General features: G+C 44.2%; 1 protein-coding gene across 1 annotated transcript in view; it reads left to right on the top strand.

The window, feature by feature from the left end:
- The window catches only part of LOC126162381 (EGFR adapter protein-like), a 1239193-nt gene that overhangs the window by 1189598 nt on the left and 35498 nt on the right, over positions 1–14097 (top strand). Inside the window, exon 7 of the mRNA XM_049918894.1 lies at positions 160–249. Within this exon, the coding sequence (XP_049774851.1) occupies positions 160–249 (90 nt within the window). The remainder of the gene's footprint in view (positions 1–159; positions 250–14097) is intronic.

The raw sequence follows: 14097 nt of genomic DNA, 5'->3' as shown, positions 1-14097 counted from the left end.
GAAGCGCCTAGAACCGCTCGGTCACAACGGTCGGCGGCTGTAGTACAGCTAGCGCTAGTGATAGTAGTGCTGTAACTGTAAGGTACTAACTAAACAAATACACTAAGAGCCTGTGGTTAGGTTTGTGTGTAATGGTGTCGTGAACGTGCTATTTTGCAGGCGGAGGAACTGCACGCAGCCGTGGGCGACGCCTTTCGGGCAGCGTACGCGGCGCAGCTGCAGCGTGACGTCAGCTCGGCCCAGCAACAGGTGCGGCTTCCATTCAGTGGCGCGCGGCACTTGCTGGCGCGTAGCTCCATAGACAAAACAGTCTGCATCTGCACTCACACTACACACTACGCACTGGAGAACACTTGTCAGCCTTAATATACGCCTACCATGACGGATTATTCAAGAGAAACACACACCTACGTGTTTTTTTTCTTTTTTTCTTTTTTTTACGTTTACTACTACCCCTTTTACGCACTATGAGACACTACGGACAATAATACCGTAATTTTTAAGCATTTAAAAAAAATAACATTTTTACGATTTTTATTATTAGATTGCAAAGGCATGCTAAAAAAGTTCTTAGTTTATAGAACCGAACTAACCTTTAAAATACGTGAGAACTGTCACCTGAACTTTCTTCTTCTTTTCTTCTTCCTCTTAGTTGTCATTGTTGTCCCCTTCATATACACTGTAAGATTTTTTGCACTGCTATCGAGAGCGTTACTTATGCCGCACTCCTTGTAAGATTTAAAAATAATGCCTTCTCTCACTCCGGACCACGACTGTTTTATCCACTAACACATTTGTTTGAAACTTCCTGGCAGATTAAAACTGTGTGCCCGACCGAGACGCGAACTCGGGACCTTTGCCTTTTGCGGGCAAGTGCTCTACCATCTGAGCTACTGAAGCACGACTCAGGCCCGGTACTCACAGCTTTACTTCTTCCAGTATCTCGTCTGCTACCTTCCAAAAGCTTCTACAGAAGAGCTTCTGTAAAGTTTGGAAGGTAGGAGACGAGAGTACTCTAAAACTGAACTAATGTAAAGGAGTGTAAGAAGTATCAAATAAATACAATCAATTGCAGCCTGCAGGCCATCTATCATAGGATAATATTAGACGTCGAAATCTCAGCATCGAACATAGAAGTCGGACGTTACACAACATGGCGTAATAAGCTGGAATATGTGATCCAGCTGACTTTTGGGTATCCATCCGAGAAAGAATATATTTTTTTTCTGTTTCTACTGTTGTGCTTCTACCTCAAAACATTCTCTTGTTTCCTCGTGGCCATTGAAAGAAAGAAATCTTAGTGTACGAGATAGAGTTCATCATGCAGTTCTTATGTGCCTTATAATTCTTAAGCTTTGCGTATAACTGCATGATCATCAGGAGAAACTTTAGTATGTATGAACTTTTGTATTGTGTCTCAATAAGATGACAAATGGGTATCTGATCATTCGTGTTTAACATTGGTTCCGTACACAGTCTTCGCTAGTTCTTAAATACAGTTAAATGCAGTATGGAATATTGAATAGCCGATTACTGTTTTTTTAATATATTTTGACTTGGGGTTATTGAATCATACTGCCAACGGTTTGGTACAAGTGTGAAATTATATATACACTCCTGGAAATGGAAAAAAGAACACATTGACACCGGTGTGTCAGACCCACAATACTTGCTCCGGACACTGCGAGAGGGCTGTACAAGCAATGATCACACGCACGCCACAGCGGACACACCAGGAACCGCGGTGTTGGCCGTCGAATGGCGCTAGCTGCGCAGCATTTGTGCACCGCCGCCGTCAGTGTCAGCCAGTTTGCCGTGGCATACGGAGCTCCATCGCAGTCTTTAACACTGGTAGCATGCCGCGACAGCGTGGACGTGAACCGTATGTGCAGTTGACGGACTTTGAGCGAGGGCGTATAGTGGGCATGCGGGAGGCCGGGTGGACGTACCGCCGAATTGCTCAACACGTGGGGCGTGAGGTCTCCACAGTACATCGATGTTGTCGCCAGTGGTCGGCGGAAGGTGCACGTGCCCGTCGACCTGGGACCGGACCGCAGCGACGCACGGATGCACGCCAAGACCGTAGGATCCTACGCAGTGCCGTAGGGGACCGCACCGCCACTTCCCAGCAAATTAGGGACACTGTTGCTCCTGGGGTATCGGCGAGGACCATTCGCAACCGTCTCCATGAAGCTGGGCTACGGTCCCGCACACCGTTAGGCCGTCTTCCGCTCACGCCCCAACATCGTGCAGCCCGCCTCCAGTGGCGTCGCGACAGGCGTGAATGGAGGGACGAATGGAGACGTGTCGTCTTCAGCGATGAGAGTCGCTTGTGCCTTGGTGCCAATGATGGTCGTATGCGTGTTTGGCGCCGTGCAGGTGAGCGCCACAATCAGGACTGCATACGACCGAGGCACACAGGGCCAACACCCGGCATCATGGTTTGGGGAGCGATCTCCTACAATGGCCGTACACCACTGGTGATCGTCGAGGGGACACTGAATAGTGCACGGTACATCCAAACCGTCATCGAACCCATCGTTCTACCATTCCTAGACCGGCAAGGGAACTTGCTGTTCCAACAGGACAATGCACGTCCGCATGTATCCCGTGCCACCCAACGTGCTCTAGAAGGTGTAAGTCAACTACCCTGGCCAGCAAGATCTCCGGATCTGTCCCCCATTGAGCATGTTTGGGACTGGATGAAGCGTCGTCTCACGGGGTCTGCACGTCCAGCACGAACGCTGGTCCAACTGAGGCGCCAGGTGGAAATGGCATGGCAAGCCGTTCCACAGGACTACATCCAGCATCTCTACGATCGTCTCCATGGGAGAATAGCAGCCTGCATTGCTGCGAAAGGTGGATATACACTGTACTAGTGCCGACATTGTGCATGCTCTGTTGCCTGTGTCTATGTGCCTGTGGTTCTGTCAGTGTGATCATGTGATGTATCTGACCCCAGGAATGTGTCAATAAAGTTTCCCCTTCCTGGGACAATGAATTCACGGTGTTCTTATTTCAATTTCCAGGAGTGTATATATACAAGAGAAATCTCAATATACGTAGTCCGAACAATGGTTTTAAATTATTTTACAATTTAAATATTGGTTAACCCTTTAGTGACCAGTGGGAACTATAGTTCCCACTTATTTGTTTTCGCTGTAAGTTCAGTGGTAACCCGTGTTCCCACTTCTAACTTGTGCTGTCAGCTCTGTTAGAGTATTCTAACTACATGTAAATTGTCACTGGGTGTGCGAAAGGAGTTGTATTTCTACCTTGTTAGTCAATCAGTGTCGAAGCGCAGTTTCCACGTGAAAACGAGCCACTGTTCCGACCGCTACGGCATTTTTTGCGTAGTGTGCTTTCGTTTTGCCTGTGAAGTGACTTGTGTCATATTTATCTACTTTTACGTCTACGAGAGAGATAGTATTCATGTATACTTGCTGAATTTTACTGAAAATTACGTAAATATTACAAGGTAAGTTAGTGGGGATTATTTTTCCCACTGAACTTGGGTGAAGTGCAATGCGTATGGCTGCGTAATCGGCATCGTAGTTATTGTTTGTTTCTTATTGTTTAGAATGCCTGGACTGACGCCAGAAGAGGTTTTCAGAATTTTGTATGCTTTACCAGAAGATTCAGATATCGATGCTGACTCTGATGATGATTTTGAGTCACCAAATACTTCACAGATATGCTGAAAAAAAAATTCTAGACTTAGCGGGGGAGAATTCGAATTTGCTGTCAGGTCATGTGTTGCAGCAGTGAAGTAGCAGGATAGCAAACCTGTTTGTATACTATCAAATTACCACAATCCAAACACATTACAACTGTTTTGAGAACAAACAAAGATGGAAGCAGAAGTGAAGTATTCTGCCCATTGGCTGTGGCAGAGTACAATAAAATAATGGGAGGAGTGGATAGATTTGATCACCTGCGTGAACGGTATCCTGTAGGCCATTGTTCATGGAAGTGATGGCAGTTGTCAATGCCTACATTATGTGGAAGCTACAGAAGGCAGAAGCAGACCAGCTAACATTTAGATTGCACTTGGCAAGGCAGCTTGTCTCCTGATTCTCAAGTCATAAGCGAAGAGGAAGGCCCGTTCATTTTCAAAGACCAAAAAGGGGGCAGGTCTGGAGTACCAGATCAAGTTCGTCTGGAGAAAGTTGGAACTCATTTGCCTACAAAAGGTACAACAAACAGAATATGCAACCAATGTAGCACCAAGAACAAAAATAATGTGCAGCAACTGTCGTGTACATTTGTGTGTAGTACCATACTTCTCTAAGTTCCATAGTACATCACCTTAGTGATCTCAAAGGACAATATGAACAAATACAAATATAAATGTAATGTTTAACATGCTTTTTGTATTAAAAAAAAAGAATATACTTTTTTCTTTAAATTAGCAAGAGAAGTTACTCCAGAGTTTAGTGGGAACAATAGTTCCCACTAATTTTTTTATACTCGTAGGCTGAACTCTCACTTTCAAGATTTAAACTATGATTTTATGAATGGTTCCTTAGCCCAATAAAGTGTTCATGAAAAATCTACATTTTCTGGAAATAATTTGGTCACTAAAGGGTTAAATACTTTTAGTTATGGAATCTCTGCATGTTGACTATAAACAAAGAGAACGTAAAAGATACTAGGAAGCATACATTTGTAGACAGAAAGCCGTTGGAAGTTATGCATCTACGGACACTTTTGTAAGATACTGGAAGAAGGGACGGTATCTGATGATTGTAAAACGGACATCAGAATCTGAATTTCAAAGAAAGGTTTCATAGGGGTGGCATTTTATATCTCAAGTGGGTAAACCTTATGAAGGAGTTATAGGGCGTAAGGTCAGACACCTCATTGAAGAAAATCGCGTGGAAGAACAGTACGGACTCAGGAACGGAATATAAAAAGCTACTTTAATTTTTTTTTGAGCGACAATTGATGGGAAAATACCATGAACACAACCGAGACTTGTGGTTAGCTTTTCTGTATTTAAAGGAAGCGTTTGGTGCTATGAGTAAGAAAAGAATGTGCGAAATACTGAAGAAAATTATAATTCAGGGTGACAGCCTACACAGGATCAAGAACTTGCACGAAGTAACTCACAGTACAATCACCTCTAGACACGACTGAAACTTTTGGCATGGGCAGAGCGGGCGATGCCACACGGCCAGCCTCGTGCGACGCGAACGCCGTTGAACCCGCCACCCCCCTTGGGGAGAGGGTGGCACAACCGCACCCGGTACCCACGCAGATGTCTCGACAGCAGGAACCGTGAGTGAAGCATGTAACACCTGGGGTGTACCATGCGACGCACCAGACTCCCCACTGCCGCTACACACCGAGGAAGCAACCTGAAGGCTGCTGACGTTGGCCCATCAGCACGTTCAGCTGTTCGCAAACACTTGTCAGCTCTTCCCGAGTCCGTACACAGCAGTCCATCTCAATAAATTAACAATTTACTGTAGAGAAATCTGAATTAAGGCAAGCTGCAGGTCTTTTTCATTTCTCTAATAACGAGATGCAGAGAAAAGTAGAACGAGGTATAGGAAATAAAATAATATCTGTATTGTTTTCTGATGGCGTATACCTGTCGGGTAACTCTGAAGAAGGCTTTCAATATCAAGAAACTAGGTAGAAGCTACTAAAGTATATCGTCATTAAAAGATATGGGCAACCAGTGGAACATCTCGAAGTGGAGGGGAAACAGCTATAGATGGTCCATCACTTCAGAACGTTGGCAGTGTTGTCGGTGATAGACAAGGAAATCACTTACAGAATTCAAGCAGGTAACGACTTTGCTCAAATAGTTAAAGACCTAATGTGGAACAAGAAAATACCACTAAATTGTAAGAGAGACATCTATGAAATATATTAAATGGCGATTTTGTTATACTGATATGAAATATAGACAATGAGAAGTAAAGATATCAACAAATTTCATGCAGCTGAGTTAAGTTTTTTCTTCTTTCTCCTTCTTCTTCTTTTTTTTGAGATAGAATCTGGAATGAAGAAAATCGAGAACAGGCTGAAGTTGTGAAACTGCAAGACAAAATTACAACTGAGAGGCAAAAGCCTGTAGTGCCAGTACTGCCAGTGTCGTCGTAACTGCCGTCTGCTTCGCATCTCCTGTGCGGCAAGCGACGTAAATTTAAGTATTAACTGTGTTTTTCTCACTTGTCACTTCTTTTGCCGTGTCTTTTCGCTTTTCTTGTTGTTGTTGTTGTCTTCAGTCCTGAGACTGGTTTGATGCAGCTCTCCATGCTACTCTAACTTGTGCAAACTTCTTCATCTCCCAGTAACTACTGCAACCTACATCCTTCTGAATCTGATTAGTGTATTCATCTCTTGGTCTTCCTCTACGATTTTTACCCTCCACGCTGCCCTCCAATGCTAAATTTGTGATCCCTTGATGCCTCAGAACATGTCCGACCAACCGGTCCCTTCTACTTGTCAAGTTGTGCCACAAACTTCTCTTCTCCCCAATTCTATTCAATACCACTTCATTAGTTATGTGATCTACCCATCTAATCTTCAGCATTCTTCTGTAGCACACATTTCGAAAGCTTCTATTCTCTTCTTGTCCAAACTATTTATCGTCCATGATTCACTTCCTTACATGGCTACACTCCATACAAATACTTTCTGAAACGACTTCCTGACACTTAAATCTATACTCGATGTTAACAAATTTCTCTTCTTCAAAAACGCTTTCATTGCCATTGCCAGTCTACATTTTATGTCCTCTCTACTTCGACCATCATCAGTTAATTTGCTCCCCAAATAGCAAAACTCCTTTACTACTCTAAGTGTCTCATTTCCTAATCTAATTCCCTCAGCATCACCCGACTTAATTCGACTACCTTCCATGACCCTCGTTTTGCTTTTGTTGATGTTCATCTTATATCCTTTCAAGGCACTGTCCATTCAGTTCACCTGCTCTTCCAAGTCCTTTGCTGTCTCTGACAGAATTACAATGTCATCGGCGAACCTCAACGTTTTTATTTCTTCTCCATGGACTTTAATACCTACTCCGAATTTTTCTTTTGTTTCCTTTACTGCTTGTTCAATATACAGATTGAATAACATCGGGGAGAGGCTACAACCCTGTCTCACTCCCTTCTTCAACCACTGCTTCCCTTTCATATCCCTCGACTCTTATAACTGCCATCTGGTTTCTGTACAAATAGTAAATAGCCTTTCGCTCCCTGTATTTTACCCCTGCCACCTTTAGAATTTGAAAGAGAGTATTCCAGTCAACATTGTCAAAAGCTTTCTCTAAGTCTACAAATGCTAGAAACGTAGGTTTGCCTGTTCTTAATCTAGCTTCTAAGATAAGTCGTAGGGTCAGTATTGCCTCACGTGTTCCATTATTTCTACGGAACCCAAACTAATCTTCGCCGAGGTCGGCTTCTACCAGTTTCTCCATTCGTCTGTAAAGAATTCGCGTTAGTATTTTGCATCCGTGACTTATTAAACTGATAGTTCGGTAATTTTCACATCTGTCAGCACCTGCTTTATTTGGGATTGGAATTATTATATTCTTCTTGAAGTCTGAGGGTATTTCACCTGTCTCATACATCTTGCTTACCAGATGGTAGAATTTTGTGAGGACTGGCTCTCCCAAGGCCATCAGTAGTTCCAATGGAATGTTGTCTACTCCCGGGGTCTTGTTCCGACTCAGGTCTTTCCGTGCTCTGTCAAACTCTTCACGCAATATCGTATCTCCCATTTCATCTTCATCTATATCCTCTACCATTTCCATAATATTGTCCTCAAGTACATCGCCCTTGTATAGATCCTCTATATACTCCTTCCACCTTTCTGCTTTCCCTTCTTTGCTTAGAACTGGGTTTCCATCTGAGCTGTTGATATTCATATAACTGGCTCTCTTTTCTCCAAAGGTCTTCTTAATTGTCCTATAGGAAGTATCTATCTTACCCCTAGTGAGATAAGCCTCTACATCCTTACAGTTGTCCACTAGCCATCCCTGCTTAGCCATTTTGCACTTCCTGTCGATCTCATTTTTGGACGTTTGTATTCCCTTTTGCCTGCTTCATTTACTGCGTTTTTATATTTTATCCTTTCATCATTTAAATTCAATATCTCCTCTGTTACCCAAGGATTTCTACTAGCCCTCGTCTTTTTACCTACTTGATCCCCTGCTGCCTTCGCTACTTTATCCCTCAGAACTACCCATTCTTCTTCTGCTGTATTTTATTCCCCCTTTCCTCTCAATTGTTCCCTTATGCTCTCCCTGAAACTCTGTACAACCTCTGGTTTAGTCAGTTTATCCAGGTCCCATCTCCTTAACTTCTCACCTTTTAGCACTTTCTTCAGTTTTAATCTACAGTTCATAACCAATAGATTGTGGTCAGAGTCCACATCTGCCCCTGGAAATGACTTACAATTTAAAACCTGGTTCCTAAATCTCTGTCTTACCATTATATAATCTATCTGTTGCCTTGTAGTATCTCCGGGATTCTTCCATGTATACAACCTTCTTTTATGATTCTTGAACCAAGTGTTAACTATGATTAAGTTATGCTCTGTGCAAAATTCTACCAGACGGCTTCCTCTTTCATTTCTTTCCCCCAATCGATATTCACCCACTAAGTTTCTTTCTCTCCCTTTTCCTACTCTCGAGTTCGAGTCACCCATGACTATTAAATTTTCATATCCCTTCACTACCTGAATAATTTCTTTTATCTCATCATACATTTCATCAATTTCTTCGTCATCTGCAGAGCTAGTCGGCATATAAACTTGTACTACTGTAGTAGGCATGGGCTTCGTGTCTATTTTGGCCACAATAATACGTTCACTATGCTGTTGGTAGTAGCTTACTCGCACTCCTATTTTTTTAATTCATTATTAAACCTACTCCTGCGTTACCCCTATTTGATTTTGTATTTATAACCCTGTATTCACCTGACCAGAAGTCATGTTCCTCCTGCCACCCAACATCTCTAATTCCCAGTACATCTAACTTCAACCTATCCGTTTCCCTTTTTAAATTTTCTAACCTACCTGCCCGATTAAGGGATCTGACATTCCACGCTTCGATACGTAGAACGCCAGTTTCCTTTCTCCTGATAACGACGTCCTCTTGAGTAGTCACCGCCCGGAGATGCGAATGGGGGACTATTTTACTCCGGAATATTTTACCCAAGAGGACGCCGTCATCATTTAACCATACAGCAAAGCTGGATGCCCTCGGGAAAAATTACGGTTGTAGTTTCCCCTTGCTTTCAGCCGTTCGCAGTACCATCACAGCAAGGCCGTTTTGGTTAGTGTTGCAAGGCCAGATCAGTCACTCATCCAGACTGTTGCCCCTGCAACTAGTGAAAAGGCTGCTGCCCCTCTTCAGGAACCACACGTTTGTCTGGCCTCTCAACAGATACCCCTCCGTTGTGGTTGCACCTACGGTACGGCCATCTGTATCGCTGAGGCACGCAAGCCTTCCCACCAACGGCAAGGTCCATGGTTCATGGGGGTAGGATTTTTGCTTTTAGGAAGCTTTAATTTTCCAGTACACTCAGCTATCAGCAGCCTTTAGTGAATTAGCAATCCAAATAAAAGAATACGGATATTATTTTATCTCGTATACCTCGTTCTACTTTTCTCTGCATCTCGTTATTAGAGAAATGAAAAAGACCTCAGCTTGCCTTAATTCAGATTTCTCTACAGTAAATTGTTAATTTATTAGGATGGACTGCTGTGTACGGACTCTGGAGGAGCTGACAAGTGTTTGCGAACAGCTGAACGTGCTGATGGCCAACGTCAGCAGCCTTCAGGTTGCTTCCTCGGTGTGTAGCGGCAGTGGGGAGTCTGGTGCGTCGCATGGTACACCCCAGGTGTTACATGCTTCACTCACGGTTCCTGCTGTCGAGACATCTTCGCGGGTACCGGGTGCGGTTGGACCACCCTCTCCCCAAGGTGGGTGGCGGGTTCAACGGCGTTCGCGTCGCACGAGGCTGGCCGTGTGGCATCGCCCGCTCTGTGAGTGGACATGTGGCCGCTCCTTCTGCAAGGTCCGATCAGTCACACGGGCGGAGGTGTTTATTAGTTATTGGGAGCTCCAATGTCAGGCGGGTGATGGAGACATGGAGACCCTTAGGGAAGTGGCGTAAATGTCAGGGAAGAAGGCCAGTGTTTGTCAGCTTGCCGGGGGGTCTCATCCAAGATGTGGAGGAGGCCCTGCCGGCGGCGATAGAGAGCACTGGGTGCACCCGACTGCAAATCATTGCTCATGTCTGCACCAGACTCCTGCCGTCTGACTTCAGAGGTCCTCCTCAGTTCATACAGGCGGCTGGTGCAGTTGGTGAAAGCGGAAAGCCTCGCTCGCGGCGTGGAATCTGAGCTAACTATTTGTAGTATCGTTTCCAGAACCGATCTCGGTCCTCTGGTTTGGAGCCGGATGGAAGACTTAAACCAGAGGCTCAGACGATTCAGCGGAGATCTGTGGTGCACATTTCTCGACCTCCGCTATCGGGTGGAGAAATGTAGGGTACTCCTGAATAGGTCAGGCGTGCACTACACACAGGAAGCGGCTACAAGGGTAGCGGAGTACGTGTAGAGTACACATGTGGGTTTTTTATGTTAGAGAATTCCCTTGCTAGGCCCGACAAGACGTCTCCTGAGACGCGACAAGGTAGTAGTAGGCAAAAGGCAACAGGGAATCACAATATTAATGTGGTAATAGTAAACTGCAGGAGCGTCTATAGAAATGTCCCAGAACTGCTCTCATTAATAAACGGCCACAATGCCCACATAGTACTAGGGACGGAAAGTTATCTGAAACCAGAGGTAAACAGTAATGAAATTCTTAACTCAGATTGGAATGTACATCGCAGAGACAGGCTGGACAGAGAAGGGGGAGGCGTGTTTATAGCGATAAGAAGTGCAATAGTATCGAAGGAAATTGCCAGAGATCCGAAATGTGAAAAAGCAGGCTCAAACATGGTAACTGGATGTCTCTATAGGCTTCCTGGCTCAGCAGCTGTTGTAGCAGAACACCTGGAGGAAAATTTGGAAAATATTTCGAGTAGATTTCCCGACCATGTTATAGTTTTGGGTGGAGATTTTAATTTACCAGATCTAGACTGGGAGACTCAAACGTTTATAACGGGCGGCAGGGACAAAGAATCCAGTGAAATTTTGTGAAGTGCATTATCTGAAAACTACCTTGAGCAGTTAAACAGAGAACCGACTCGTGGCGATACCATATTAGCCCTTCTGGTGACAAACAGACCGGATCTATTTGAAACAGTTAACGCAGAACAGGGAATCAGCGATCATAAAGGGGTTACAGCATTGGTGATTTCAGTCATAAATAGAAATATTAAAAAAGGTAGGAAGATTTTTCTGTTTAGCAAAAGAGACAAAAAACAGATTACAGAGTACCTGACGGCTCAACACGAAAGTTTTGTCTCAAGTACAGATAGTGCTAAGGATCAGTGGACAAAGTTCAAAACCAACGTACAATATGCATTAGATAAGTATGTGCCAAGCAAGATCGTAAGAGATGGAAAAGAGACACCGTGGTACAACAACAGAGTTAGAAAACTGCTACGGAAGCAAAGGGAACTTCACAGCAAACAGAAACACCGGCAAAGCCTTGTAGACAAACAAAAATTACACGAAGCGAAATGTAGTGTGAGGAGGGCTATGCGAGTGGCGTTCAACGAATTCAAAAGTGTAGTTTCATGTACTGAATTGGCAGAAAAACATAAGAAATCTTGATCTTATGTCAAAGCGGTAGGTGGATCAAAACAAAATGTCCAGACTCTCTGTGACCTAAATGGCACTGAAACAGAGGATGATAGACTAGCCGGCCGCGGTGGTCTCGCGGTTCTAGGTGCTCAGTCCGGAACCGCGCGACTGCTATGGTCGCAGGTTCGAATCCTGCCTCGGGCATGGATGTGTGTGATGTCCTTAGGTTAGTTAGGTTTAAGTAGTTCTAAGTTCTAGGGGACTGATGACCACAGATGTTAAGTCCCATAGTGCTCAGAACCATTTGAAACATTTTTTGATGATAGACTAAAGGCCGAAATACTAAATTTCTTTTTCCAAAGCTGTCTCTTAGAGGAAAACTGCACTGTAGTTCCTTCTCTAGATTGTCGCTCAGATGACAAAATTCGTAGGTATCGAAATAGATGACAGATAGAAAAACAATTAAAATCGCTCAAAAGAGGAAATGACACTGGACCTGATTGGATACCAGTTCGGTTTTACACAGACTACGCGAAGGAACTTGCTGCCCTTCTTGCAGCGGTGTACCGTAGGTCTCTAGAAGAGCGTAGCGTTCCAAAGGATTGGAAAAGGGCGTAGGTCATCCCCGTTTTCAAGAAGATACGTCGAACAGATGTGCAGAACTATAGACTTATATCTCTAACGTCGATCAATTGCAGAATTTTGGAACAAGTATTATCTTCGAGTATAATGACTTTTCTGGCGACTAGAAAGCTACTCTGTTGGAATCAGCATGGGTTTCGAAAAAGACGATCGTGTGAAACCTAGCTAGCGCGATTCGTCCACGAGACTCAGAGTGCCATAGACACGGGTTCACAGGTAGATGCCGTGTTTCTTGACTTCTGCAAGGCGTTTGATACAGTTCCCCACAGTCGTCTAATGAACAAAGTAAGAGCATATGGACCAATTGCGTGATTGGATTGAAGAGTTCCTAGATAACAGAACGCAGCATGTCAATTTTCAATGGAGAGAAGTCTTCCAAAGTAAGAGTGATTTCAGGTGTGTTGCAGGGGAGTGTCGTGTGACCGTTGTTATTCGCAATATATATAAATGACCTTGTGGATAACATCGGAAGTTCGCTGAGGCTTTTTGCGGATGATGCTGTGATATATCGAGAGGTGGTAACATTGGAAAATTGTACTGAAATGCAGGAGGATCTGCAGCGAATTGACGCATGGTGCAGGGAATGCCAATTGAATCTCAATGTAGACAAGTGTAATATGCTGCGAATACATAGAAAGAAAGATCCTTTATCATTTAGCTACAATATAGCAGGTCAGCAACCGGAAGAAGTTAATTCTATAAGTTCAAATGGTTCAAATGGCTCTGAGCACCATGTGACTTAACTTCGTAGGTCATCGGTCCCCTAGAACTTAGAACTACTTAAACCTAACTAACCTAAGGACATCACACACATCCATGCCCGAGGCAGGATTCGAACCTGCGACAGTTGCGGTCGCGCGGTTCCAGACTGTAGTGCCTAGAACCGCTCGGCCACCCCGGCAATTCTATAAGTATTCCGTGAGTAGGCATTAGGCGTGATTTAAAATGGAATGGCCATATAAAATTAATCGTCGGTAACGCAGATGCCAGACTGAGATTCATTAGAAGAATCCTAAGGAAATGCAGCCCGAAAACAAAGGAAAATTAATCGTTGGTAAAGAAGAAGCCAGGCTGAGATTCATTGGAAGAATCCTAAGGAAATGCAGTCCGAAAACAAAGGAAGTAGGTTACAGTACACTTATTCGCCCACTGCTTGAATACTGTTCACCGCTGTGGGATCCGTACCATATAGGGTTGAGAGAACAGAGAGAGAAGATCCAACGGAGAGCAGCGTGCTTCGTTACAGGATCATTTAGTAATCGCGAAAGCGTTACGGAGATGATAGATAAACTCCAGTGGAAGACTCTGCAGGGGAGACGCACAGTAGCTCGGTAGGGGCTTTTGTTGAAGTTTCGAGAACATACCTTCACCGAGGAGTCAAGCAGTATATTGCTCCCACCTACGTATATCTCGCGAAGAGACCATGAGGATAAAATCCGAGAGATTAGAGCCCACACAGAGGCATACCGACAATCTTTCTTTCCATGAACAATACGAGACTGGAATAGCAGGGAGAACCGATAGAGGTACTCAAGGTACCCTCCGCCACACACCGTCAGGTGGCTTGCGGAGCATGGATGTGGATGTAGATGTAGAAGACCTAGAGGACGACCAAATGTCAGGTACAAGGACATGGTGAAATTATGATTTGTCATAAAGTTAAGAAAACTTCGTCTTTTGCAACTGGCGTCGAGTGCCAGACATGTTTAGTCTATTCATGTTAGGCATCTTCAG

This window comes from Schistocerca cancellata, chromosome 1 (genome assembly GCF_023864275.1).
Source record: "Schistocerca cancellata isolate TAMUIC-IGC-003103 chromosome 1, iqSchCanc2.1, whole genome shotgun sequence".
In the NCBI taxonomy this organism is placed as follows: Eukaryota; Metazoa; Arthropoda; class Insecta; order Orthoptera; family Acrididae; genus Schistocerca; species Schistocerca cancellata.
The sequence above is the reverse complement of the archived record's forward strand: the minus strand, read 5'-3'. Positions and strand labels throughout refer to the sequence as shown.